The following is a 27,782-nucleotide window of genomic DNA, read 5'->3' as shown; positions in this document are numbered from 1 at the left end:
AAAAAAAAAAAAAAATCCCAAACTGGACATCATACGGCAAAAAGCAGGAAGGAAGAACAAAAAACANNATGTGCTCCAAGTGTGCTTTTGTAGTTGTACAGACTGATGTCCCAGCACAACAGCCAACTCTGGTTGGAAATACTAAAGGAAATAATGTATATTTTAAATATTCTAAAGATAAAGTACGTAGTTTTGAAGAGCATCTTTGGTCATGGACTTTTCTTTTTAGACATCTGTCTGGTTGGGTTTGGCAGATCAATGGCATCTTTGGTCATGGACTTCTGTCTGGTTGGGTTTGGCAGATCAATTTGCTACCTTGGCAGATCCAAATATTGAGTTTTGGTGAGATCTCCTCAATCGTTCAGCAGAAAGTTGTAGTTTCCAAAGTCAACCTCGTCAGGCTTGACGAGCTTATCCTCCCGGGCTTTGGCCAGCTTCTGTCGTAGAAAATCTCTTCTGTCTTTCCACTCCGCAAGTTCCTCCGGACTGTGGGCGTAGTCACAGCTCACGCCATCAGGGCAGCCACCTTTTAACCTGTCAGTCCAAAATAATATTGGATTTAGGGTACTATTTTTACATACAGTTTTCATTATTCCAATGATAACCATGTGCAACATTTTACAATTTAATTCCTGATATGAAATTATGTTATTTTTCTCCCCATGATGCACAGGAAGTGTTTTAATTTAATAGAGTTTATTATAGAAAATGTATTAAATAACATAATTTAAATCCAGGGTTAAACACCACACACACAGCCTACACCTTAATGTCATGCCAAAATGTTATGATCTACTGTGTACTACTATGTACTACTCCAACAATGACAATAATGATTGGACCAGCCCTAGTTATTACTGATGATTTACAGAAAAACAACTCACCGTGGGCAGAGTTCAAAGTGTTTTCCCGGGAAGCGGTGGTCCCAGGTTATAGCCTCATCTTCTCCTTCAAAGCTGAACACTCTGGCCTTGTGCTTCTCAGAGGAGATGTGCTGCTGCCACTGCCGCTCGCTGTTACTGGTCCGGCCGCAGAGGTGGCAGTGAAAGCCGATCTAAAAGTTCAAAGCGGGTTGGGTCGTTTTAGTTGTTGTGGGTGTCAGAGGAGCTGCTTTAACTGAAGAAGTAAAGTGAACCTGCCATCTGTTCAGCAAAGTCGGTTGGCATGACGATACATTTTTCTTCTGGGGTGGACTGGTAGGCTGTGGCTTCATCTGCTTGGCGATTGTGGGTCGACGTGGTCAGCCAGGTGTCGTAGGCCTGCTGGATGTCCAGCACTACAGACAGAACATGAGGTCAACACACAATGTGTATATATATGTGTGTGTGTGTGTGTATTGCTCAGTGAAGACAGCACGACAACTCATTTGCATTCATTCACAATGCACAGGATCAGAGAGAAGAAACCATTCTCTAGATCAGTCTAGATCACCTTTTTTCGTACCATGGACCGGTCGGCCGGTATCAGTCGTTACTGAATTGAAGGATTTTAAATGTTTTAAAATAAAACATCTTTTAGACTTTAATTGAAGGGTTTTAAATTTTTTAAAATAAAACAACTTTTAGACTTTCTTCTCTTAGTACCAGAGTCTGAATGACCTGTTATTTTTTTAAACATTGACGGATTATCTTTGAATGAAAACAGCAAATGGATATGACTGGATTCTTTTTGAATGAAGTCAATTAGTATGACCAAATGACCTACAGAACAGCAACGGTCCCCGGGCCGGGGGTTGGGGACCCCACGGCCCAATACCAAATGACCTACGGAACAGCAACGGTCCCCGGTCCTGCTCTGGACTACTCAAATCTTTCTGACTTTTTTTCCCAGGTTATTGCCCTGAGACTCACTTTGTTATTCCAGACAAAAGCAATCTCGGCTGTGCCAGCGTTAGGACTCACAGTGATGTTTCTTCATATACATCCACAATTCTCTCTCCTCCTGGCTGTGAGCGAAAGTGCAGAGTCCGGTGTAGTTGCATTTGTTTTTCTTTAAAATCTGGGCACACATCTGTGGACAGAGACCCTGAGACGTCAAACTCTGCACGTTTCAGGCCATAGTCAACAAAAATATACGTGCTGCACAGCATAACAACAACAACAGATGGCGCGAACCTACTTCGTATTGCAAGGGGAAGTTCTTGGAATGAGGCACAGGTCTGACGTGGACCCATTTGCTTCGTTCTAAAGACCTGACCAGCAGAATTCGTCTGTCCTTTGACCACCTGGTGGCGACGTCACAAGAGGACAGGAAAACTACTCATGATTTTGACAGGATTATTTGAATGCAGATACATTCAGGAAATCAAATCGTTGTATTGTCAACGCCCTCCTCCACTCACACGTGTCGGGCCTTGGCGTTGCAGTATTTAAGGGCTTTATCTGCCTCAGTGATCTGTCCGTCTCTCCAGCACTGAGCACAGGCCAACTTTAATGTCATGTTCTGATTCTTTCTCGCTCCTCCTTCTCCTCCTGCTGCTCCTCCTCCCCAACTCTTTGCTTTGCTACCTTCAAATGCCAACGGCGCCTGAAGAAATACAAAGTAAGACAGTGGGAAAATAGCCTTGAAGCACAGGACACCTGCAGGTCATGTAAGAAATTGTTACTTACTTTATTCCCCCTCTGTTTTAAGAAGATTTGTTCCTGTTTTTCATAATGTTGTGTGGACACTTTTACAATCTCTTCTGGGCTGATACCTGTGAGGAAAAAAAACACAGACAACAACTTGACTTGATCAAATAATGTAACTATAACAATAACAAATCGAGAAAAATGGAGCACGACTGATCACTCGTAACTAGATATTTCCTCACATCAGGAGAGAGAAAAATGGAGCACGACTGAGCACTTGTAACTAGATATTTCCTCACATCAGGAGCAAAATCTTCTAATAGTTGCAGCTTTGTAACTTGGAATACTAGTTAATACTAATTAATACTCGTTAATACTAATTAATACTCGTTAATACTAAGAATACTAATTTCGGGGAGCTCGTATCCAGGGGGTCCACTATTGTATTTTGTTAATTTTACTTCTATATTTGTCGCTCCTGATTTGAGAAATCTCCTCACCTGTTTGACGCTGCACCCTCCAGGTTTTGAGCTCTATCAAGGAATGGGCGTACAGACAGGTGTCCTCTCTCTGGCAGCCGTACCTGATGGCATTCTGACATAAATCCAAGCAGCACAGGACACCGAGTGGACGCACCTTTCTGAAGTTCACATTGTGGGTCCTCATCACAAACGCCAGACACCTGAGACCGAAAGATGAAGAAAAAGGTTGAGTTTAAATGTGGGGGGGGGGAGACTGGAGCATTTATGAATGGAATGAACGAAGGTAGAAGGTTTTAATACAAGTTTGCAAACACACTTATTAGCATCAAATGTGTGGCGCGTGTTGACGTTAGAGCACAGGGTGGGATTTTCTTTGCAGCGTTTACTGATAATTCTGGGCTTACTGTCGTAACACTCCTAATGAGAAACAGAGAAGAAAAAAGAATTACAAACAGAAAATGATCTGAGTAGTTGTGTGGCCGAAAACAAACAAACAAGATAAATACAAATGTATCAGGTCATTTTTTAATTGAATTATTTTGTATTTGAATGTATATTTGCCCCCACCTGACAAAGGAACAGGTACGTGCCCCTGTGCTCCTGTAGCAGGCGTATGATCCGGTTCACAGGGTCCAGTTTGGTCTCAAACAACAGGCTTCTGTCCAGTGTTCCTTTTCTCTCCTCTGTCCACACGTCGATCTCCAGCTGGTTGTAGGCAAAAGTGCAGTCCTCTCCGTACTTACATACACCGAGTTTAGAGCTGAGCACCTCTGAACAGAGGAGAACATGAACAGCTGTGTCACATACACATATAAATACACAAACAAATACATACGTATACAAATATATATGTATGTACTCACGCAGTTATTCCGACTATTTGAATTGTCTAAGGATGTGAACATGTGGACAGCAGGGTCTTACTGCACCAATGTCTCCGCTTCATTTTTACCTCTTATTTTAACAATGAAACCCAAACTGTCTGGACACAGACAGAGGTTCAATAACCCTGGGTTTGACTCTAACATCCTTTACCTTTGCAAAGCACAAAAGGCCCTTTGAAGGATGTGCACGGAGGAATGGGTCGCACTCTGGTCCACTCTGAGGGCGGAGTCTTCTTTCTTCTACATAACAGAATGTCTCGTGAACAGCTGTGGGCCAGACCTGGTTTATGGACGTAGGAATAAATCCCTGGACCTGAAAGAAGACAATATGGAAAAAAGGTGTATTTTTGGTAGAATTACTGCTTCAGCATATTTCCTCGACCTACTGCCTTACCTTGACAGGGAAAACAGAGGGAGCAGGCCTGAAGAAACTCATGGGTGGAGGACAGAGAGTTATAACCTGCTGCTGATGTCGCTTTGTTTTCCTGCTCCATCAGTGACGTGGTAGAAAAAAACATTGGTTACTGTGTAAAAAAAAAAAATCGAACTGTACAATAGTTTTATTTGACATACTTTGTAGCCATTCTTTGGACAAAACTTCACTGGAGCTGCAGCAACATGGCAGCCTGAGGAAGAACACAAGTGACGACAGATGGGAATGTGATCATTTGGTTGTTGATGTTTGACTCCTTCTGTTACTTGTTATTTCCCACTTCACCCACTTCATCACAGAACAATTAGTTTGTTTCACATCAACGTCCAAATGCACGAAAAGTTCAACCCTCCCTCCGTCTTGGCCAACACGCAACCAAGGCGTAGCCACGGTCACTAGATACCGTATTAAATATTTGAAGGACTACCACACAATGTGGCAGTCCAACCTTTCCTCTTTCTAAGCCAATATGCAACCAAGGAGTTGTAATAGTACCTAGATACAGTCATAAATATTTCAAGAAATACTTTACAATGTAATAGAAGGTTTAAATCTCTGAGGAATGTGTTTGAGCAACTTGCAAACAATGTGGCCATGTGGGTTATTCCATCAGATTTCTTTCAGAATAAATTCAGTTTTTAGGCCTTTGGATGTAGAACTCTTCCCATGTGTTCTAGAGAGTACAGTAACAGTACAGTAAAAAATAAAAACTGTATTATAATATTCACCTGATAAATCCTGAGTATCAGTTGGTTTGAATTCAGCTGGCAGAGACACACTGACTTTTTCTTCTGAGCCAAAAGAGTCCAGGACATCGAGGGAGTCCAGCTGGTCCACTACGAAACCAAACTGTAATTTTTCAGCAGCGTGACAGGCTGGATCCCCGTGCTCCAGGTCATCTAGGATGTTATTGTAGGACTTTTTCTTTCCATGTTTTTCTGTTTTCAGTAGGATATCGTTAGTTGCAGCAGCAGCACCCCTTGTGGTTGTATGTAAGAAATCATCCAGTGAATCAAGGCCATTCAAACTCCCGACTGCTGCGGATGTCAGTCCTCCATTTGGCACGGCCGCACCAAATCCAGGTCCAGGGAATTTTTCAAAGGCATCCAGACCCTGGGGCTCTAGAAGGTTGTCCAGAGTATCCAGTACTGTGGCGGCGATGCCGTGACTGATGCCTGAAAAGGAATCCAGGGAGTTGAGTTGGCTGACGGCTGAAGTGAAGAAGGCAGGGGGCAGCTGAGGTGTCGGGGCAGGCAGGCCTGAAGGGAGGGTGTGTGTGCTGCTGGAAGTCCTGTTGGAGGCTGGGAAAGCCACCTGGGTGAGGGTAGTAAGGAGAAAGGAGGACAAGAATCACCTTCAGTCACACTTCGTAAACATCACGAGGAAATACACGAGAAAGCACGACCAAACCGATCTAACCTCAGGTGTCTCCTGCCTGGTTGAAACACAGTCCAGCAGACTGTCTATGTCTTCTCCTATCAGCTCACAGTCGTCCATGGTGTCCATGGTGTCCAGAATGTCCAGAGTGTCCAGTGAGTCCAGGGTGTCCAGTGAGTCCAGTGAGTCCAGGCCTGAGTTGACACCCCTTTGGGGGCCGCTTTGAGATTCTGAGGTGAGTGCGGACTGAGGCATGCTGGGTAAGTTGACTGCAGAGAAGCAGAGTATAATCGTGGTCAACTCTCTGTCTAAAAGGCACCACACTGACATGAGCTGTTTGGATGTTTTGTCTTTAACGGTAATTAAGTCAAGGCCACAGTTCTCACCAAATGCAATGTTGCTGGGAAGATTAATCCCATTTCCTGTTCTGGCAGCAGACACCTGCAGAGAAGGAGGAAAAATATTTTGGAGATTTGAGAAAATATTCTCAACATGGAATCTCGGCAGGAAAATAGAAAGAAAAAAAAACTGATGGTGTTGAATGTTCAAAACAACACCTGCCTGGTTGCCGTTAGTCGTCGTGTTTCCATTAGTGACAATTTCAATTTTCTGTGCACCAACCTGGGAGAATCACAAAAACAAAAAAATGACAAACTGAGGAAGTCAGTGATGCAACAATGATGATGATGATCAATTTTTCAATATTTTTAACTGCAGTGCAGATTTTCTTTTCAAGATAATTAATTGATAGAGTAAAATAAAAACTATCAATTAATTTTTAATACGTGTCTGTTTCAAGCTCTAGCTGTTGTTACTACAAAGTAAAATCTCCAAACGTGAATGTAGGTCATAAAAAAACCAAAACCATTCTCTTCTCACCCATTGTTTACCAAACACTCTACTGTCTTAATGGTTATATATGGGTTTGGTATCTTTACTTAACACACCAAACACTCTACTGTCTTAATGTCTATATATGGGTTTGGTATCTTTACTTAAGCTTGTAGTACTTGAAATTGTCCACTTGGGTAAGGGATGTTTAGTTTACACATGGAGAGATAGAACTTTATTAATCTCTCGGGAGTTCCCTTAGGGAAATCTGATCCACATAAGTATTTTACATTGAAGGAATTCTGTATGAACTCTAGATTGAATGCAGTCTTTGCGTGTGTTTGACTCAATGGATCTGGAATGCTCCATTAGGGGCCTTTAGGTGAAAAGGTCTCAGGAAAAAAAGGAGGACGGTGCTCTGTCATATTGAAGGACAGGATTCAGAATAACATCCAGATGTTCTGTCTCCTTAATTCATTTAAACAACCAAGGTATAAAGGAGAGAATTGGAGGATGTTTAAGATCCATAAGCCACTCAGACGTCATCAGCCTTCATCATCATCATCATCACCATCAAATCATCAACAACAACATGGTTAGTATAATGTGACTAACATTTTTGCTGACGTATGGCTTCTTGTTTTTCAATCCCAGGTGCACGGCCAGATCTTGTGCCAGCTCATTCACCTCTCGGCCCTTTTAAAAGCAAAAACAGAGAACATTAGAAAAAGAAATCATTGACCTTAAACTGAGAGCGCCCCCTGTGCTTTGAGATGAACACTACATCCACATACAGCAGTACAACACTTGTTTTCATGCTAATATTGGTTGATCTAATACTGAGGGTTATAATATAATAAATAATGACCACATCAGAACAAATGATTTGATTGATCCTCAGGGACGTCAAACGTTTAAACAACACTGCAAGACAAACAACCCGATCTATAGCAATGCTATAGATTAGACAGCACAAAAAAACATCCATGCAAGACTGTGCCATTAGGTTTTCTACAAACTAAAACCCTGGTATTAACACCTGTCTGAGGTGATGAGAATGAAGAGTGTGAAATCCAACTTCAAATTCAGACATGAAGACATTCAGTCCAGTCTGACTCAGAAACACAGCAACAATCAATTCAGAGGTGATTTGGAAGATAATAACATCTGTACTGGGAGAACACACTGTTAAATTATTAGTGAACGTAGGAGACATTATTTCCACCATCAGTCAACAAGACCTTTGGACCTCTGCAGCCAAACAGTTGTGCAAAACACCAGTTTGATTCAATTCAATATCCCAGAGATGGTTAATCAATGGAACGATTTGAGTTGAGGAAGTTTTGATGAGTAGATATAAAAACATAATAATTATAATTCACAAATATGGACTAATGTTTGTAGCCGTGATCCCAGAACACACACATTCAGGAGGTATTTTTTATTTATACTGTAAACATTTATATTTTGTTATGTGTCGATGTGTGTGAATGTTTAAGGACAGAAAGTGTTAATACCAGGTGTAACTTGTCTCAAACTAAGTCACAACTTTACCACAGTATCCACTACAGTAATCTCTTCATTGGCGAAGTAATGATCCTACACACGAAAGTAACAAATCAGTGACCTCGGATTCATTTCGTCTTAATTACTGACTTGTGTTCTGTGCCTTACCAGACGGTTGAGGAGCAGACAGTCTGTAGTGCAGTAGTACGCCTCCTTATATTTCCCGAGCTCTTTCAAACAAAGTGCCTTCGTGTACAGAGCCCTGTGGTTCTCCTTACACAGCTCCAGAGCACTGTCGCAGTCAATCACAGCCTTTTCATATTCTCCCTGTGTGGGGGAAAAAAATAAAAAATAGAGACAAACAAAAAAGATATAAAAAGCATAGAAATACGGTAAAAAAAAAAAAAAGGAAAATGAATACACGTGTTGTTTAAATTGATATATTGTCACTGAAGGTTCTAGGCTCTAGACCTGCAGTTAAAACATCCAACAGATTTAGTAGAGGTCACATTCCTTTCAGTATGTAATTGTTCTTGTAAGCAGCTTCATAAATCAGGTGCAAGGACACTCTTCCAGTGAGAAAGGAAATACCAGGTTCTTAGCCGAGTATAAATTTAATATTCCCTTCTAACAAATGCCTACTCTTAGGTGTGTCTACATTGGTTGACTGAAATATAAATATTTAGTGCTGCACCAATAGGATCAGCTGAACAAACTTTTTGGCTTTGTGCCTGCGTACTGCTTTGAGAATTGAAATTTCTCTCCAATCTTCCAAAGAGATCAATTAAGTCTTCGCTAACACTAGTTTCTTCCTTCACTACGAATGTGCAGGGAAGTGTTGGGCAGAATGTATTCAATATTTTGCCAACAGAGCTGCAAATAAGTTATTATTTCACTCATTAGTTGAAACCAGAAGTGGAGGAGATGTTCAAAACAACAGCTTTTGTGAAAACAGCAATCTGTTTCCATGGAGACACAAAAGAAGAAGAAGCTAAACTTCATTTCTGGCCTATAAGGACTATAAGTTTTCACTGAAAGAGTTACATGGAACAAGCTGACCTAGTTCACAATAGCCGCTTCTATGAAGCACCAAGGTCATAAAGATATGATGAGAGGGAGGCAGAGAGTAAAGGAGAGAGAGGGGGAGAGTGAAAGAACAAAAAAACATTTCTTTCTTCCTTTTTTTTTTTTTTACATGCTTTGTATTTTTAATGGTGAAAGTGATGCAAAATGGACCAACTGAACTGTCAGCTGTTGCTTGAAAATAGTCCATGCCTTTCGTGGAATATTTTTGGCCAGTGTGCAACTCACTAGCTCCATGATCATGCAGACGTTAGAGTAATGCTACAGCCTCCATGATCATGCAGACGTTAGAGTAACCACCAGCTCCCACAGGCTGCAGGCAGAGAGCAGAGAACGGAACTCACCATCCTGTGGAAGGCAGAGGCCCGGTCCACGTACAGGCTCTCCAGCTGAGCTTTAGGAATCTGGATGTCTTCTTCTTCGTCTGCATAGTGTGAGATGTTTAGGGCTTCACTGAAATGTTTCACAGCCTCCTCCGACTCTCCGTCTGTGAGTGAGGCATTGCCTTCGTCAAGCAGGTTGCACACCAGGCGGGTTAGGAAGTTCTGGGCAGACAAAAAGAAGGAAAGTTATTTTTTTAAATTTATGTTCCAGGCCGTTTATAAAGAGTTTTGTTAATATTTCATAATTATTTCCTGCGTTTATTTTTTCATTTATAGTTAACTACAGGTATGTTTAGGACAAATCGCACTGAACGGTCATTAACAGACAATACTTTGCTATGGCTAGTGGATAAACGAAGCATCAATACCATTAATAAATAAACAAACAAACAAAATAAACAAAAATTAAATTGTACAGAATATACAGAGTTAGTAGATGAGAAGAGATTTGTTTAATTTTTTTAAATGTAGTGCCAATTAATAAAACAAACGTTCAGGCAGTGTGTTAAAAGTAAATTTTACTGATTAAAAGAAATAATTAAATTAAATGACTCATGTTTAATGAGAGTTAAATGACTTTGGAGTACTAATTAAAAGAAATGATTAAATTAAATGACTCAATGACTCGTGTTTAATGAGAGTTAAATGACTTTGGAAAATGAGACTATTTTTATCAAATTGTTTATCTTAATCTTAACAATAATCTTTAAAGTCTCCTTTACACACTTTATGCAGTTTAATGCTATGTACCTCAACTGTTCACTGCACCTCGTGTCTTATCCTGCATTACAATCAACACTGCTTATATATATATATATACACATACTGTATCTATTTTATACTGTCCACCATCTGTATATTTATTAAACCTGCAGTGAGGAACAATGCAAAGCCAAGACTCCACTGAAGGGAGCAGGACAAACACACATTTGTCTGATTAAAAACAGAGCTTGAAGGATAAACATTAGCTGATAAAAGGCAGGGTTGACGTGTCAGAAACGAAACTGTGTGACTTCATCAACAAGTCAGAGCCATGAAAGTCAAGGTAGTTTGTGGGACACCAAAGACAGAGTAAGAGACAGTGTCAAAAAGACACAACACTGTAACAGTTGGTACCTGGTAGCACTCGGGCTCAGGATAAGCCAGAGAAGACCTGCAACCAAAAAGAACAGACACTTACAAACCACTGACACTTGGCTTGTCAGTACTGTGAGATAACCCTCTGTTTCATTTTCTCCTAAACCAAAAAGCAGACTCACTGTAGGAAGGCCAGACCTTTGCTTATCTCCTGCCTTCTCCTCTCTCTGACAGGGTCCATGCTTCTTCACTGGAGAGGGAGAGCAGTAGAACAAGTGGATTATTAACAAAAAAGCCAGTGGTGTTCTGCAGAAGGATGGTGTTCAGCTAAAACCATCTTCCACCAAACAGTCAGCCCTCAGCTCTCATGCCCCCTGCAGCCCGATGTGCCTCTGCTTTATAGTTCCGTGGAGGTCCTCCGCAAACACAGCGCACCTACCTGATGCAGTGAGTAAGTTCACCGATGGAAAACTTTGATTACACGAGCTTCATGTCGTGAAATTAACACTATAATCACAATAGTAGTGTTGGTAGCCTAGCGCTTACGCGGAGTGGAGCGGAGGAGGAAGTAAACCAAAGTCTGGTCCACAGATAAGTTTCGATTCCTGGCATCAGCTATCCTAAACAGCCCGCCCCACCTACATGACACACGCGAGTCGGTGCACTGGCCCTTTAATGAAAAGCCCAACTTTCGCCCGGAGTTTTGTCTGATGGGTCCATGCGCAATCACAGACAATCGTAAAGCTAGCATGTGGTTCTTCGTATATATATTTTTTTTTTTTTAAATCGAATTTCTTTTTAACATATAGAACAAATAGAATTAAATTGTTAGTAAAAACTCTGTAGTAATTCCTCTTAGTAATCATACTAAGAGGAAATAGCTAAATATTAGCATTGTTGTTATTATTTTGATTCTGAGTTATCACTACTGGTAAAATAACCAATCGCTCGTTGCGGTTTACAGAACCTTAAGAACTACAATTCCCATGCCCTTAGCTGCGCGTAGGTCACATCCGCTGGAACGGTTGGTGGTGTGTTTTTGAACGTGAGGAGCGAGGGTTAAGTGTGTAGCGAATCTGCACCGTCTCAGCGCTGCCGTGTTGTGGTAATGTTTGACGTAAACTTTTCCTGGTCCAACAAAGTGCTCTTTTTTTTTCTTTTTCTTTTTTAGTAGTTGTGAATTTAAACAGCGGGACAGGTAGTTAATGCTAACACAAGTACCCAACATTTAATGAGTTAACATACTGGAAAGGCCGGTGCTCGACCACGCTCTGCCTGTCTCCGGTTACGGTGCTAGTTAGCTGATAATATGCACACTTTTATTATCAGGCAACGCAAGAATAAACATGTTACGCACATAGCACGTTTATGTTTGACTAAACATAGCGTCATCGTTCTCAACATATCTATTGTCCCGGTGTCTGTATTTGACTGTCGTGTAACTAATGTATGAATGGCCGGCTAATGCTAACTGTAAGGCTGCAAAGGAGGGAAAGTGTCATACATGTCAATACTACGCCTTTGTAGACGTATAAAATTGACACTGGTGCTTATAGATCTAGTCAAATGTTATTATTAATGTTCCGAAATCTTCGGAATTTTTAAAATACTTCTTACCACAGGTTGCACCTGATTATTCTGTACATGGTAGGATTTATAAGCTCATAAATGTGTGGCTTTTCGTGAAGTAAATCTGAATAATTTGGGGAAACCGCTGTTTTGCCACGTTTTGGAGGCGATGATAATTCAGCACATTTAAAGTATCATGTTTAATAAATTTAGAATTAAAATTCGGATTTTTTAATAAACAAGTTGTGACAATTATTATATTTAGTACCATTAAAAAAATTATAAACAACTGTTTATAATGTTCTTCATCCTAACCTGTTGTTTCTGTGTAACACAATAATAACACAAAATATATTAACTACATTAAACTTACCGAAAGGAAAAAACAACCACCTTGTACAGATAATGTGTTATTGTTGTTTTGTTCCTCAGGTGTTACGATGGCGACAGACATTGTTGCACAGTTGGCCGACTCTCTGGCCAGTACGGGTGTAGGTGAAGGAGAGTTGAGCTACAAAGGCGAGGGAAGAAAGCTGGATGATGCAAAGTCTGGTAGGTTTTTTTTTTTTGTTCCTACTCGTCATTTAGTTTAATTACTGCCAACTGAATTCTGTTTGTACATCTCCTTTCACCTCAACGTATAATCCCTGCGCCCTGTTCTGTCTTTTTAGTGGAGGAGATGGTGAAGGAGATCCAGGACTTTAAGGGTTTACAGGCCCTGAGGTTGGAGGGGAACACAGTAGGAGTGGAAGCAGCACAGGCCATCGCTAAAGCTCTGGAGACGAAGAGCGACCTCAAGGTTTGAAAAAATGTACTCTTGTTTTCTATAATTATTTTATAGAAGAAGATGCAATGAGAAATAAGATAATTCGAGATGATAATTTGGTAAAATGTAATCATCATGTTATCTCTCTGTTATCCAGTGCTGCTATTGGAGTGACATGTTCACAGGTCGTCTACGCTCTGAGATCCCACCTTCATTGGTAAGTGCACATGCTGTTCATATTTTATTTTTATAAGATCTCAATCCTAATCCCCACATGAAACATATCTGCATTCATTATCTGCTCTTAATCAGTCTACTCCTCTTTTTGTGGTCTAGAATTCTCTTGGCGATGCCCTCATGTTGGCGGGTGCCAGGCTGACTGTTTTAGACCTCAGTGACAACGCCTTTGGACCAGATGGGGTAAAGGGCATCGAGAGGCTACTCAAAAGCAAAGCCTGTCACACACTACAAGAGCTACGGCTAAACAACTGTGGCATGGGCATCGGAGGCGGGAAGGTGAGTCACAGTGGCACCATCATGTCTGTTTGTATCTGCTAATGCTCTGATAGTTGTCCTTCCAGCTGAACTAACATCTATGTTAACTCACTGCTCAGATCCTGGCAGCCTCCTTGATTCATTGTCATAAGAAATCCAGTGCGGATGGTGCCCCCCTCAGTCTGAAGGTGTTTGTTGCAGGGAGGAACCGACTGGAGAATGATGGAGCCACAGTCCTCGCTCAGGCTTTCCAGGTACAACACTTGATATTGGTATCTTGTGGCACTCTGTTTGAATTTTGTTTTTAAAACATACCTGTTTTAAGGTCATTTTACCCAATCCCTCTACAGCAACAAGATCAAATTTGAATTTGAAATTAACTGACAAATGATTGTGTTACAATAATAATCATCAGAGCATGGCAGCGACACAGAAATGTGGCACTAGATCAAATAAATTTGAATTCAAATTAACCGACAAATGATTGTGTTACAATAATAATCTAATGACTGTAACATTTGCTCCCAGTTGATGGGCAGCCTGGAGGAGGTGCACATGCCCCAAAATGGCATAAATCACGCAGGGGTCACGGCCCTGGCTACAGCAATGCAGCACAACACTGGTCTGCGCATCCTTAACCTGAATGACAACACCTTTACAGAAAAAGGTGGCATTGCTATGGCTAAGGTACGACTTCAGAGGCTTCACAGAATGTAAACAAACATTGTTTGGTCGTGACCAGCTCTTCCCCGGACTTTGATAAACAGCTGTAGCCGTTAATGTCTGTGCCCTTCACAGGCCCTGAAACACCTCCGCAGCATCCAGGTGATCAACTTTGGAGACTGTCTGGTGCGGCCAGCAGGAGCCAAAGCTATAGCAGAGACAGTATCAGGGGGTCTGCCCATTCTCAAGGTCAGTCCACACAACACACACGTCTCATTTTCTGCTGAGAATAATCGAGTTGGCCTGAAGCTATTGGTGGCTTTAATGTTGTAACCTGTGTGTGTGTGCAGTCCAGATCTGACCGGGTGTGTCCTCTGTTTACTAATTAGAGCGTCAAATTATCTAACACGTCATTTCTTCCATGTTAACATTCTGTTCCTTCTTTTTTATTTATTTGTTTTTTTACAGGAATTGAACCTGTCGTTTTGTGAAATCACAGAGGAAGCAGCTCTGATTGTGGCACAGGCAGTAAAGGACAAAGAGCAGTTGGAGAAACTGGATCTAAATGGTAACATTTTGTTCTCTCCACACACCTGCATGCTTTTGTCTTTGTTGGTTCAGTCTCAGCTTTTGCTCAGGCTGGTTTAGTGCAGGATGTTGAACCGGTTTGAGATCATTCTTTTTGTGGTTGTGAAGCATCCTTCAACAGTGTTTGTTATTTTGGTATCAAAAACAGATCTGTTGGATCTGAGCTGACCTGAAGTTGAAGCCCCCACAAATACAAACATGCTGCGAGTTCAGATGGTATTTTAAACTCGAGATGCTTTGAAACGTAAACGTTTTCCAGCTGTGTGTGTGTGTGTAAATGACACCGTGTGCATGGACTGTATAAGTGTGTGTGGATGGGGGGAATTGATGTGTATATGCTGCACGTCATTCCAACTGTGCATTAAAAAAAATTGAATTGAATTAATTCAACAAATTAATTATTGTGGTTAGTGTGTTAAATTTGACAGCTCTAGATATGTCTGGTCCTTTCAAGTCATTCGCTTCATTAACATCAGTTCTAAAAGACTGAAAAATGATTGTTTGTTGTCAGGAAACTGCCTCGGAGTTCATGGCTGCAGAGCTCTGAAAGACACCATGGAAGCCATGAACATGAGCGAGCTGTTAGGGTCTCTCAGGTAATCTGTGTGTGTGTGTATATTTATATATAAACTGTTATATATAAATTATATATATTTATTTATTATTTATAATATTTATTATTGTTTCTTTATTTAACCTTTACCCCTTGCAGTGATGATGAGGGTGAGGCAGACGATGAGGATGAAGATGAAGATGAGGAGGACGTGGATGAAGAAGAAGTGGAGGAGGAAGAGGAAGAAGAAGAAGAGGAGGAAGAAGATGAAGAGGAGAGCAGTGTCAGCAAGGTAGTATAAATGTGTAATTGTTGTGTAATGAGAATGTACTTTGTGTTGATAACTGAAAAAACACTCAATTCCACTGAATAGTTGGTAAGATTATAGAATATAATTTTATATAGTTGTAAAAGTTAAAGACAATTACATTTTTTTTGTCCTTACGCTTTACTTCTTTGTCCCTTTTTCTTCTCTCTTTTTTTTCCTTTAAAGTTGTCCACCCCGGTGATTTCCTCTCGGCCACCAGACGTCTCGTCCTTTCTCAGCTTCCCTTCTCCAGATAAACTACTTAAACTGGGAGCCAAGCGCGCTCTGATGATCGAGCAGCAGGTAAACACATGGATATTTGGGACAAATACGGCGTAGTTCAGGTTGGATGTGATGCTCGCCGGGCGGTCAAATTAAGACCCTGCTCTGACTCTTGGTCTGTCCAGGTGGACGTAACAGATGTGACCAAAACCGCTGAAGCGTTCCTCAAGATTGCATCTGTGTACAAAGAGGAGAATAACGAGGTGAAGAATGCAGTGCTGGAGAGCATTGGTGAGACACTCTGACCCAGAGCAAACATTGAAACTCCATGTAACTTTCCAGGAGAATTCTTTGTCCGTGACACTCTTCCTGTTTCCTTCCAGATAATCTTCTGAAAAAAGCTTTTCTAAGTCCGTCCTTTCAGGGCATCAGTTTTGTGTCATCCTTGTTAGTGCTGCTCGGACTTATCAAGGTATGATCTACCTGTTCCACTCACATTTGCACTTTCACTGCAGGACTCATTGCTTCTTAACACGGCTGTCTTTCCTGTACTCCTAATGCTTCTTTTGACCCACTCTTCTACCCCACGCCCACGTCCCACTCAGAGTGAGGACAAAGTGAAGCCAGTGCTTATGGTTCCCGGACACCTCCACGTCCTGGAGCACGTGGTTCAACAGGAGTACTTCCCCAAAGAGAACGTGACTGTGCTGGAGGCCTTCTTGTCTCGGTAAGGACGTGACAGAATGAGCCAATCAGCAGACAGCATGCAGGTACAAAACCAGCTGAATTATCATGCAATCATACGTGAACGCTGATGCACATGGTGCCGTGTTGGTGGTGAACAAACACCGTGCTGTTGTTTTCTGTGGTAGAATTTTGTTAAATGTGTTTACACTCGTAATATTTGAATAATAATTCATCACTTCAGTTTTATTTTAGTTTGTGAGTTGACACCATGTGTGATTGACAGCTGGGTCGTCCAATAGAAAGCTCTCAAAGAAAAAATGTTTTATTGTACAGTTGTTTTTAAGCATAATGTAATCTTTTGCACAGTACTGTCATACAGTACTATAGTGGTATGTATAGAGTATTTCACAGTATATTTTTGAATATGAATGGGTATCACAGTGTGTTTTTATGTTTTACAGAAACAACAAGGCTTTGGAGTCATGTGGCCACGCAAAGAACAGCCTCCAATCAACACTTCAGAGAATACAGTCTCTGAGCTGAGGACAGTGGACACATTAACTCACACTGAAATTTAAATAATCAATGGTGGATGACTGTTGTCCCACACTAAACTGGACCTAAATAGAAGTAAATGACATGTTTTGGGTGCAGTGGATACTGTCCCATGACTAAGAACAGGACTCATACCCTCATGTTGTTTTATTAAGACAAAGCTCCAGTTTAAAATCTATGGTTTTCTAGTCACGACACAGGACTGAAGCACAGACGCCCTGACCAGAGTCGACCGCAGGACTTGGCTGTTGTACATTTATATTTCACACCTATTCTTATTGTTCTGTGTTTTATAAAATAAATAAGTAAAATTAAATAAATACTGAGTTTTGTCTCAAAATGAGACAAAAAAAATTGAATAAATATCATAAGTACAGAGTATTTTGAGTTGTGTTTCAACAGAAAAGTTTTGGTTGTGTGTGAATTTATCTTTTTATTTTTTATACAAATGATTGGTGGGTTTTTGTCATGCATTAAAGTAAAAAAAAAAAAAAAAAAAAAAGCCAGTTTTATAACTTTTTTTATGTGAATAAATCTCTGGTATTAGAATTGCACTTTGCCCTGAGGATTTCAGCTTCTCCAACAGTAAAGAAAATGTGAAGCCAGTGTGTTAATTTGCAGTAAGGGGGCGCCAGGACCAGGGGTCAGTGCAAAAGAATTTTTCAGTGACTTGTTTGTTAGTTTGCTGAGTTTCAGTGCTGGACACAGGCACAGACATCTGCAGGTAACTGAAGTAAAAACTGGTAGATTCACATGAAGTTCTGCTTTTGTACCAGCCTTCGTCCAAACTGTTGGAGCTGATGTTCTGCTTAAAAGTGAGATCTATGCTCTAAGGTGAGTGAATGTGTTTTATTTTGCATCTTTGTTCTGATTTGCTGGTTATTCTGGTGATAACAGTCAATTTTGAAATGGTGACATTTTAGGATTAAGAAAAATTACAGTTTTGCTTCAAGATTTCTTCATTGTGTTGATATCATTCAAAAAGTAAAAATATAAATTTTCCTTTACATGGTAAGCCATTATTAAAGTACATGTTAATTAATGCAGCAGATTCATGTTTTTAGAATTCAATTGTTCCCAAAAGGTTCCGTTTCAGGATCCTCTAGAGAATAGATCCCGTAAGCCATGTCTATTATTAAAGCACGTGTTAATTAATGCAGCAGATTCATGTAGTTTCAGGATCCTCTAGAGAATAGATCCTAACTGCATGCTTCCTGTGGTATTAATTTCATCTCGCCTAAAATAATTTTAAAACGATTTCAAACCTCTCTTCATTCTTTACCGTCACAGATGTTTTTCTGCACGGCCACATTCCTCCTGCTGGTTTCAGCTCAAAGTTTGCTGCTCACGGAGGCAGGAAAATGTCCCAGAGTTTGCAGCTGTGACGGCACAAAACTCACCGTTTCCTGCATTGGCAAAAACCTCACAGCAGTTCCACCATCTATAGATGAGGTCAGAAGTCAAATGTTAAAGTTTTTTTAAATGTGTCTTTGAGCTGTGTGAAGCCAGTGTTGAGAACGTGTTAGATTCATCTTTACTGTCCTCACAGATCACGGTCAAACTCGACCTGAGAAACAACAACCTCCAGGTTCTGCCCAGGGGGGCATTCATACATACCCCCTACCTCACTCACCTCAACCTGCAGCGCTGCAACATTGCTAAGGTCAAAGAGGGGGCTTTTAGGACTCTGGGCCGTGTGGTCTCCCTGAACCTGGCCTACAATAAAATAGACATCCTGTACCAGGTAGGGAAGTCAGAGCAGAAGGCTGGGGTCCAGTAATGAAAACTGAAGTACAAAAAAAACAACAACTTTGTGCTTCACCTTCACCTCTGATGTCACTGCTGTAGGAATCCTTTGACGGCCTCTCCTCCCTGAAGGAGCTGCATCTGGACTATAATCGTATCGAGGAGGTCCAGCCTGGGGCTTTCACACAGCTGGGCTTCCTGAATATGCTGGCTCTCACCTACAACCAGCTGGTTTACATCCCAAACATGGCCTTTCAGGTACTCAAACACCAGCAGCGATAAATATATTAAAAAAACCTGCTGGATACATGAAGCATAACCATTACAAGATACTGCAACGTGATCCTATAATGGTCTGACCTCTGTTTCAGGGTCTGCAGAACATCAAGTGGCTCCGTCTCAGCCATAACTCACTGAACAACCTGGCCCCCGAGGCGTTTGCTGGTCTCTTCACCCTCGGCCGCCTCAGCCTGGACCACAACGAGCTGCAGTTCTTCCCCACTCAGACCATGACGAGGTATCACAGCTCAAAGTTATGGAGACTTCGTATGTTTAGAACATAAACTCTGGACTGTTTATATTTTTGTTTTGTTTTTTCAACTATACGATGAACATAGATTGCATGACGTTCAACTGTATTTTTTATATATTTTTAAAAATTAATTTCTGTTAACACCAACCTTATATGGTCACATTACCAAAGGAGATCTGTGGATTTGACACCAATAGAATTCATGTGTCTAGAGTCTGATATCTCCTCTCACGAGTCTCCTCATCCTGACGCAGACTCAGTGCCGTCACACGTCTGGATATGAGCTACAACCCTATGACCTACCTGGGAGAAGAATCCGTCTCCATGCCAAAGCTCACACACCTCTACCTGGACCACATGTCTCTGCAAGACCTATCGGATCAGGCTCTGTCTCATGCCCCTCTCCTGTCTCACCTGGACCTCAGCCACAATCAGCTTCGTTACCTGGAGCCGCTCACGGGCCCCAAAGAGCTGAAGAGCCTGAACCTGACAGGTACAACTAATTCTAGAAATGCAGTGTTTAGAGGGCTTAAAGGAAGGGAAGAATTCTAATGATCTCTCAATGATCTCTCAAGGAAACCCCATCTACTGTAACTGCTACCTGCGGCCCCTGAGGCAGTGGGTGAGTGCTGGGGGTTTGAAGCTGATGGGAGCATGCGCTGGACCTCCTCACCTCTCAGATGAACCCCTGCAGTCGGTGACTCCTCTGGATTTACGCTGTCGCAGCAGAGAAGAGGCCCTGACAGAGCCATCTGAGGAGGACAGTGAGAGCACAGGGGGCGCTGTGACCACGGCCAAACCCAAGCAGAAAGTCAAGTGTCCAGATAAATGTGACTGTGACGTGAGTTGAGGGACATGAAAGTCTTTAGGATGGATTAAAATAAGTGTGCGATCAAATCAGCAGATGTGAAAATGATTAAATAATCATGAAATTATTTACAATCTTAAACCATGCAAATAGAAGTAATTGCTTCACCAGCATCAATAAATCTCTCTTTCGTTGATTTCTTATTGCTTTTCTTCTTAGATTGAAGCTCAGCATGCCACATGCGAAGGTCAGGGTCACACCAAAATCCCACGTGGCTTCCCCGCCAAGACACAGCTCCTGGACCTCCGCAGTAACCACTTCCACTACCTTCCTGCGAAGATGTTTCCAGGCCTCAGCCAAGTTGTCTCCCTTCACCTGGAGCTCTGTAAAATCCATGAAATAGAAAGGGGTGCCTTCCAGGGGATGAAGCAACTTTTCTATTTGTACCTCTCTGACAATGACCTCACATCTCTGGATCCTGCCGCCTTCGCTGGATTGCCTGAGCTCACCTACCTTCACCTGGAAGGAAACCGGCTCACGCAGCTGCCCGGAGCAGGTGAGACAGGCTTTGTGTCAGTCAAAATAGAACACAGTGTTAAAGTCAAGATTCAAAACACAATGTTGTTGTGTGTCTTTCTGTAATTGTTTTTTTCTTCTCATTTAGCTCTGGCTCCCTTGTCAAATCTATTCGTGTTACACCTGGAGCGAAACGTCATTTCTAAACTAGAGCCTGCAGGTTTGACCTCATCAGTGACCCCTAAACTGAGGGAACTTTACCTAACAAACAACACCCTCACTGCTGTTACCAAGGGTGCTCTGGACTTTGCTTTCCTTGGTATACTTCATCTGGATTCAAATCAGCTAACCGAGGTGCCGACACAAGCGCTGTCCGATGTCCCCAATCTGGAGGAGCTCAATCTGTCTCACAACTTAATTCGCTTGGTGGAACCACGTGCATTCCAGCCTGTGTCCCAACAGCTGAAGAGGCTGTACATGGAGCATGCGGGCATGGAGAAGGTAAAAAGGACACAGACATATGAGCAGTTTGATCTTCATAGTAAATGTACAATTTCCATTGTTTTCCCAGTGGCTGTCTTCAACTAAAGGCTTAGTTCCTTTAGTTTCAGTTTGTTGATACTCTTTTACTTCATTGTCACGATACGCAGGACAATGTTAAAGATCCTTGTCTTGTTTTCCAGATGTCCAGAGAAGCTCTGGTGGGGCTGGGTGCAGAACTGAGGGCTCTCTCTGTGAGAGGAAACCGTCTTCAGGTGCTTCCTGACCTCAGTCCACTCTCTGGTCTGGAGGTGATCGATCTGCAGGACAACCCGCTGCTGTGTGACTGTGCTCTGCTGCCATTATACAGGTCAGTTCAGGGTTACAATGATATCAAGGTGTTTAAATTGCTTTCTAGTAAACAATTGGAGATTCATTCACTACAGGTAACAATAAACACATAGCCCTTTGTGTCTGGACTGCAGGTGGATGGAGAATGCAACTTTAGAGGGAAGTGCTACTTGTGGTCAGCCTCCTGAGCTCAAGGGTCAGAAGGTCAAGGATGTGCAGATCTTCAAGTCCTGTCCAGGATTAACTAACACTACACCTCCTCCACGTGCAGAGCTTACTGTGGACCTCAGAGCAAAGAAAGCCAAAAAACTCAGACCTAATCTTTCACAGCCTGCTGAAGTCAAAACTAAACCTTCAAAGCCAAAAGTTAAACCAAACAAAGCTATTAAGAAACAACCTCAGAGAAAGACCTCGTCATCCAAACACCCAACAAAGAAAGATAAAAAGACATTAGGATAAATCTGATTGTGTTCAGCTCTTACAGTTATCCCCAGGTTAATGGCAATGATAACAGTTTGCGCAGTTTTTTGTCTTAAATAAAGATCTTTTTATACGACATTGTTGGGGTTCGTCTTTTTTTTTTGTTTGTTTGTTTTGTTTGTTTCGTGTGTTTTGTTATCTTTGCATCATTCTCTCCATAGATCTAAAAAAAAACACTTACGACGGAAATATTAACTATATATTCTGTGACTTAATTCCGTAGCGTCATATGGTTCCATGGTGTAATGGTTAGCACTCTGGACTCTGAATCCAGCGATCCGAGTTCAAATCTCGGTGGAACCTGACTTTTTTTTTTACTGATCGCAAAATCAACGGTTTACAATAAATCCTCCCGACCCTTTGTTTTTGTTTTTTAACCTTCACTGATCGCAAAATGATCAACGGTTGACAATAAATCCTCCCGACCCTTTGGTTTTGTTTTTTAATCTTCTCATGCGACACAATTAGCTGCGGTCCGTTTATTTTTATAATTACTATTTTTTTCCAGACATGACATTAGTGATTCTAGTCCAGAGTTGTTCACTTTCAGCAGTGTCTTTTGTCAAAACGGGTTTTAGCAAGTAGAGCAAAGTTTTAAAGTTATAAATGCAACTAACAACGATTAAAATGTAATTGTAAGTGTAAGTGTAAGTGTTTCAATGTGAATCAATGAGTGGACTGTTAAAACGGGTTTTAGCAAGTAGAACAAAGTTTATAAAGGAAGTTTATAAAGTTATAAATGCAACTAACAACGAGTAAAATGTAATTCGTTATCATGTTTCAATGTGAATCAATGAGTGGACATCTTAAGAAAGGCAACAGCAAGGACAGAAAACATCTAATACTATTTCAGAGTCCGAGAACAACTCCTGGCGGTCTAAAGTAAGTCACCGAACAGTCAGAACAGTTGTATCCGAGTCTACAGTGCACACTTAAATAAATAGTATTACATTCAGCGTTTGGGACGTGTCAGGTTAACCAGCGAGGTTTAACGTTAAACATCAGCAAAACAAATGACTCATCATTTTTCCTTTGATATAAACTAACAACAAATAAGGTGAGTGGCGAAATAAAGAAATATTACACACATACAAGAGTCCTTTCAAGAGATACAGGGGGACAACGTGATCATCAACTGTAGAGGGCACCACGTTGCACCATTACACCAGCGAAGAAGCCGTACAACGCCACAAAGGAAGAACTTCATCGTCCATCATGGCAGCAGCTATGGATGTCGATACGCCGAGTGGCACTAACAGCGGGGCGAGTAAGAAAAGATTTGAAGTGAAGAAGGTATAGTTGTGTTCTTTTGTCTTGTCAGGTTCACGTTCCTCCAACAACAGCATCGCAAAATAACCCATATTATATGTCGCAGCTACGTACTAGCTAAGCATCCTTAGCATTAAGCCGCTAACAAGTTAGCGGTTAGCCTGATTCAAACAGGGCATGATATGGCACTTCTGCTTTTAAGGACGGGGTACTTTTTTCATATGTCGAGGTCAGATGTAAAGGAAATAGTCGCAAATGTTGATTTTAATAGAATAATTCTGTCCTCTAGTATGTTTACGCGAACTCTCGTGTCGTTTTTGTGTCAAAGCGGCCAATAACAGATAGCCTAGCTAGGTTACGTTTTTTTAATGTACAGCAGTAAAGGTGAGTCAACAGTTTTATTTTAATAATTTTGGACATAACATGTTACGATACGTATACATGAGTTGTTGTCATACTATTTTCGGTGCGGTTTAATTGTTTCCCAATTGGTAAAATACCTTCTGTGATTTTTTTTTTAAAATTTAACTAAATATTAGAATTTTAATATGTGGCACTGCTTACGTTACCTGTCAAGATAATTTGTAAAATGTGCCCGTTGTTTATTTTTCCACAAGTGGAACGCTGTGGCACTGTGGGCATGGGACATTGTTGTGGATAACTGTGCTATCTGTCGAAACCACATCATGGATCTATGTAAGTTGTCTTTCAAATGTATACTTTTATGTTCGTTTTTTTAAACATATGTGGCAGTAACGTTTCATGGATTTAACGAACAACTCCCTCCTCCCAACAGGCATAGAATGCCAGGCTAACCAAGCTTCTGCAACCTCTGAGGAGTGCACTGTAGCCTGGGGTGTTTGCAATGTGAGTTTCTAAACCTGTCATTGGCAGGTGTCTACATCATTTTGACATCATCAGTTCATATCTCCATAATACCAGCACCAGATTAATTATTATTCTTTCTCTTCACAGCACGCGTTCCACTTCCACTGTATATCTCGTTGGTTAAAAACCAGACAGGTGTGTCCTCTGGACAACAGAGAGTGGGAGTTTCAGAAGTGAGTATCAGTGTTTATGTATAATTTCAAATATTATCGTTGAAAGTACAGATACTGTATGTATCTGTATGGCTCTGGTGCAATGTATGCTAATCAACTGTGTAATAACATTTTATACTTATACTTTCATTTGTCATTTTGCAGATATGGACACTAGCAGACCACCTCATCTTCACTTGCTTCAACCAACAAGATCACTGTCTTTTTATCCCTACCCTGCTCCTGAACCTTGTTATTTTATAGTATCTACCTGTGCACACATAAATGCCGTCACATTAGTTTGCTTGTGTGAGAAAACATCAGTTCTAGGTATTCTGAGGCTGCATACACAATAAAGGGCCTCCATTACAGCAGATTCATAGTAGTTAAAATAAGTCATAGTTTCATGATTTCAAATAAAAAAAAATCTTTCTGTTGCAGTTCTTCAGGCTCAAATTACTTAAAACAGTGTCTTCAAATAAACTTTGATGTACGGTAATTGCAATTGTTAAATTGATGTCCTCACAAAATAAATGGATAATCACCTGTTTTGTTGCATTTTTGGAAAAGTTAAGATGAGGTTCTGGTCTGTTTGAGACCAAAGGAAAAGAGATCTGAAAAGCAGAAATGTTTGCTTTCTGCATGAAGGGATATGTCAAAATATGTAATTATTACTTTGCTCCCATTATGGAGCATTTAAGAAAAACCCACACTTGAACAAAGTCACGGCCAATTGCCTTGGATCTCCGTCATGGAAAAGTGCACTTGAGTGCCACTCAAAGTATCTTATTAGCGAAGTCAACTAGATACTTTGACCTGACTTTACAATCAGAAGCTTAAATTAATGACCAAACTGGAACAAATTAAAAAAAAAAACAAATTTACCACATTTGCAGCAATGTATTTTATTGTCAAAGAAGTAAAAAAAAAACAAACAAATTTACCACGTATGCAGCAATGTATTTTATTGTCAAAGAAAGTTTTTTTTTTTTTGCATCAAATGAAAATTAACAAAACTGCCGAAGTTAAGATTTCGGCTCAGTCCAGAGGAAGATTAAATAGTATTCCATTTTATTGTATTAAGTGCCTGTAAAAGTGTTTGTTAACTGAGCTGTTGAACCTTCAGATCAAAGAAGAAGAAAAAAAAAAATCAACCTGTTAAGTGTAGACCCGTCTGAGAAGCTTCAGATGGTTTGTCTCTGCTGAAACGTCAAGTGCTAAAAGGCTGATTCAGAACATTAAGTAACAATTCTCACACTCAGGACTTTAGACTTATTAACCTGTCACCCACTCCCATGTCTGAGCTGCACACAGTGGAATATTAGTCAAGCTCTTCACATGGCTTCTCCCAACCAGCGCTCGACCTCATTGATGTCGTCTCTTTATGGCTGTGGTGGAGCTCCAAACTTGGAGCTCAGCTTGGTGATGATTGCCATTATTTTTGGGTTGCTCTGGTACTTGGAGATGTTGGCTGGGTTCTGCGAGACATCCTGGAAGGCAGTCATCACCTCAGGATCCTGGAGAGGGTAAATGGAGAGGCCATGTTAACTGTTATCTGATTTTCAACAGAAGGACCCCAGAGATATTTGGAGGCGTTTCTATTACCTGCATGGCACTGAGGAGTTCAGGGTCCTTCAGTAAATCACCCAAACCTCCCATGCCACCTGGTGCTCCACCTGGGAATCCAGCTCCACCTGGGAATCCAGCAGCACCTGCATAACAATTACACGAATGTTAAGCCCTGGTAACTCAAGAAATTAAATATACAAAATTGTAATACATTTTCCAATCTTTCTGTGGAAATAACTGCTGTCCATCTCTCAACCCATCTTTCAATGAAAAAAACAGTTCAGTCTCCTACCTGGGAAGAATCCTCCTCGGGGCTGTCTTGCTTCCTCCTCCTGTTTGGACAAAAAAAAGAGATTGTTTTCATGGTTCAGAGTGAAAATGTAAATAATATTTTAAGTATAAGTGAGTGAACTCACCCTCTGAGCACGAGCGTGCTCCTCTCTCGCCTTTTTTACTCTCTCCTGCTTCTCCTTAATCTCCTTCTCTTCTCTTTTGCGCTCGTACTTGCGTCTGTGCTCAATGATCCTGTTTGCCTAAAAGAAATAAAAAAATACAGTTACATCCATAATCTTTGCATTTAACTCTCAGAATCAAGGGTGAGAAAACAAATAACATAATCTTTGCATTTAACTCTTACACTCAGAATCAAGGGTGAGAAAACAAATACAAATCACAAATGCACATAAAGCTGTGTACTAATAAACACTTTACTGCGTTTAAATGAGGCTGCATGACACCATAACTATCTCTATTTTAGTCTTTTAGTGTTACCTTAGGCTGAACTTCCTTCAACATAGCACTGGCGTCCTCATCATAGTCCAGTTTACAGGTCATAGCCAGGTCCTTGGCTGCCTCCTCCCAGTGACCCAGCAGCCTGCCACAGCACAAACACAATAAAACATCAACGTGTTCCTGTGAGATCACAATGAATCGGTTCACTGTCGGAAACTTAAGGTCTGGGGGAAAAAAAAAAAAAATGTTTTTAACTGACACTTACCTGTGAGCTTTCCCTCTCCACTTGTAAGGCTGTGCAGAGTCTGGGTTGATGCTGATGGCTTTGTCACAGTCTCTAATGGCTGCATTTGGTTTCTGCATCTTGATGAAGACACTAAAAATATAAGGAACAAATCATTTTATTTTTTCAGCCTCCCTTTTGAATAACACAGAAATGGAGTGAGTGTCAGCCCATAATAGCCTGCTGTTTCTATCCGTCTCCCTCTCACCTCGCTCTCTTGGCGTACAGAATGGCTACACAGGGGTTCAGCTTGATGGCTTCAGTAAAAAGTTCCACAGCTTTCTGCAGGTCACCTGAAATCATGGTAAAAGAAGGGTATTAGAGATCATACAGAGAATTCAGAGCAGTTTGATCTGAAAATATTTTGGTCACATGTTCAGTCACTATCTCTAATACATATGATGTTTGTGAGAGAAATCTCTACGAACCTTCGCCCAGAGCATTAATGGCCTCTACTTTCTTCTCATTGGCCTGGTCCATCATCTCCTCTGTCACCTGAGATGAAATTAATGGAAAAAAAATGTGTTGTAAAGTTCAAAATGTGGAGAAAAGAGCATTTAGCTGAATAAAAAGTTTAGTTTTACCTCTATGTCTTCAACGTCCTCCATCTCCTGTGGTTCCAAGATGTCAGGCTCGATCACACCCTCTTGGTCAATTTCTAAAAGAGTACAGACAGAAACTAAAGTTTTCCTTTTCTTTGACAAAAAGGTTGTAATAATAAGAAAGAATTAAGTTATTCACACATTACAATATGAAGCAGTTTATTTAGTCCCTTAGGGTTTTTTTTTAATTTATTTTGTAGTTGTAACACCAGTGTCATTTTACATTTATGATAGATGCTGTGTTTCTTGTTTCAACTTTTTTATTCATCTGGTAAACATTTTTAAGCTGTGAACAGATGGGGAATGCATGGACAAACCTATTTCACTCTCTTCGCTCTCAGAT

At 40.9% G+C, this 27,782-nt stretch overlaps 5 protein-coding genes and 1 non-coding gene across 12 annotated transcripts in view; 4 read left to right on the top strand and 2 right to left on the bottom strand.

The window, feature by feature from the left end:
- Window positions 1-276: 276 nt before the first annotated feature.
- On the bottom strand, window positions 277-11,261 carry LOC103393327 (zinc finger CCCH domain-containing protein 7B-like). 2 transcript variants are annotated; one of them, XM_008330250.3, is made up of 23 exons: window positions 11,066-11,260; window positions 10,809-10,876; window positions 10,666-10,702; window positions 9,511-9,711; window positions 8,252-8,410; window positions 7,193-7,273; window positions 6,308-6,367; window positions 6,133-6,187; window positions 5,789-6,015; window positions 5,098-5,683; window positions 4,510-4,562; window positions 4,331-4,427; window positions 4,088-4,249; window positions 3,620-3,822; window positions 3,369-3,469; window positions 3,071-3,252; window positions 2,610-2,695; window positions 2,342-2,526; window positions 2,119-2,224; window positions 1,902-2,010; window positions 1,140-1,276; window positions 885-1,054; window positions 277-534 (listed from the first exon to the last, which is right to left on the bottom strand). In XM_008330250.3, the coding sequence occupies exons 2-23, from the start codon at window positions 10,865-10,867 to the stop codon at window positions 354-356; spliced, it is 3,237 nt and encodes a 1,078-aa protein (XP_008328472.1). In that variant the 5' UTR covers window positions 10,868-10,876; window positions 11,066-11,260; the 3' UTR covers window positions 277-353. The 2 variants fall into 2 exon arrangements, with proteins under 2 accessions (XP_008328472.1, XP_008328473.1); XM_008330251.3 differs by having other exon boundaries at window positions 4,331-4,421; window positions 10,809-11,261.
- On the top strand, window positions 10,695-17,524 carry LOC103393326 (ran GTPase-activating protein 1-like). Of its 6 annotated transcripts, XM_008330245.3 has the most exons (17): window positions 10,695-10,758; window positions 10,861-11,077; window positions 12,628-12,747; window positions 12,867-12,994; window positions 13,119-13,178; window positions 13,298-13,477; window positions 13,576-13,710; window positions 13,985-14,143; window positions 14,255-14,368; window positions 14,588-14,687; window positions 15,219-15,303; window positions 15,420-15,552; window positions 15,754-15,870; window positions 15,975-16,080; window positions 16,173-16,261; window positions 16,395-16,516; window positions 16,938-17,524. In XM_008330245.3, exons 2-17 carry the CDS (start codon window positions 11,011-11,013, stop codon window positions 17,017-17,019), a joined length of 1,797 nt encoding a protein of 598 aa, XP_008328467.1. In that variant the 5' UTR covers window positions 10,695-10,758; window positions 10,861-11,010; the 3' UTR covers window positions 17,020-17,524. The 6 variants fall into 6 exon arrangements, with proteins under 6 accessions (XP_008328467.1, XP_008328470.1, XP_016895788.1 ...); XM_008330248.3 differs by lacking the exon at window positions 10,695-10,758 and having other exon boundaries at window positions 10,919-11,073; XM_017040299.2 differs by lacking the exon at window positions 10,695-10,758 and having other exon boundaries at window positions 10,934-11,077; window positions 16,395-16,559; window positions 16,938-16,983.
- A 630-nt stretch (window positions 17,525-18,154) lies between these two features.
- Window positions 18,155-22,314, top strand: chadla (chondroadherin-like a). The gene is made up of 10 exons (XM_008330270.3): window positions 18,155-18,483; window positions 18,581-18,775; window positions 18,880-19,035; window positions 19,149-19,294; window positions 19,564-19,802; window positions 19,885-20,150; window positions 20,337-20,673; window positions 20,782-21,134; window positions 21,317-21,483; window positions 21,599-22,314. The coding sequence occupies exons 1-10, from the start codon at window positions 18,322-18,324 to the stop codon at window positions 21,921-21,923; spliced, it is 2,346 nt and encodes a 781-aa protein (XP_008328492.1). The 5' UTR covers window positions 18,155-18,321; the 3' UTR covers window positions 21,924-22,314.
- trnaq-cug (transfer RNA glutamine (anticodon CUG)) lies at window positions 22,176-22,247 on the top strand. The gene has a single exon. It is a non-coding gene; the product is annotated as a tRNA-Gln (tRNA).
- Window positions 22,315-23,016: 702 nt separating the features above from the next.
- On the top strand, window positions 23,017-24,799 carry rbx1 (ring-box 1, E3 ubiquitin protein ligase). The gene is made up of 5 exons (XM_008330252.3): window positions 23,017-23,237; window positions 23,831-23,909; window positions 24,010-24,080; window positions 24,189-24,274; window positions 24,419-24,799. Exons 1-5 carry the CDS (start codon window positions 23,160-23,162, stop codon window positions 24,429-24,431), a joined length of 327 nt encoding a protein of 108 aa, XP_008328474.1. The 5' UTR covers window positions 23,017-23,159; the 3' UTR covers window positions 24,432-24,799.
- Window positions 24,800-25,196: 397 nt separating this feature from the next.
- The window catches only part of st13 (ST13 Hsp70 interacting protein), a 3,837-nt gene continuing 1,251 nt past the window's right edge, over window positions 25,197-27,782 (bottom strand). Inside the window, 10 exon segments of the mRNA XM_025064325.1 lie at window positions 25,197-25,770; window positions 25,859-25,965; window positions 26,115-26,154; window positions 26,239-26,355; window positions 26,594-26,696; window positions 26,820-26,930; window positions 27,046-27,130; window positions 27,266-27,332; window positions 27,422-27,495; window positions 27,757-27,782. The exon segment at window positions 27,757-27,782 is cut by the window's right edge and continues 44 nt beyond it. Of these exon segments, the coding sequence (XP_024920093.1) occupies window positions 25,636-25,770; window positions 25,859-25,965; window positions 26,115-26,154; window positions 26,239-26,355; window positions 26,594-26,696; window positions 26,820-26,930; window positions 27,046-27,130; window positions 27,266-27,332; window positions 27,422-27,495; window positions 27,757-27,782 (865 nt within the window). The 3' untranslated portion in view covers window positions 25,197-25,635.

Source organism: Cynoglossus semilaevis, chromosome 17 (genome assembly GCF_000523025.1).
Source record: "Cynoglossus semilaevis isolate Cse_v1.0 chromosome 17, Cse_v1.0, whole genome shotgun sequence".
NCBI lineage: Eukaryota > Metazoa > Chordata > Actinopteri > Pleuronectiformes > Cynoglossidae > Cynoglossus > Cynoglossus semilaevis.
The sequence above is the reverse complement of the archived record's forward strand: the minus strand, read 5'-3'. Positions and strand labels throughout refer to the sequence as shown.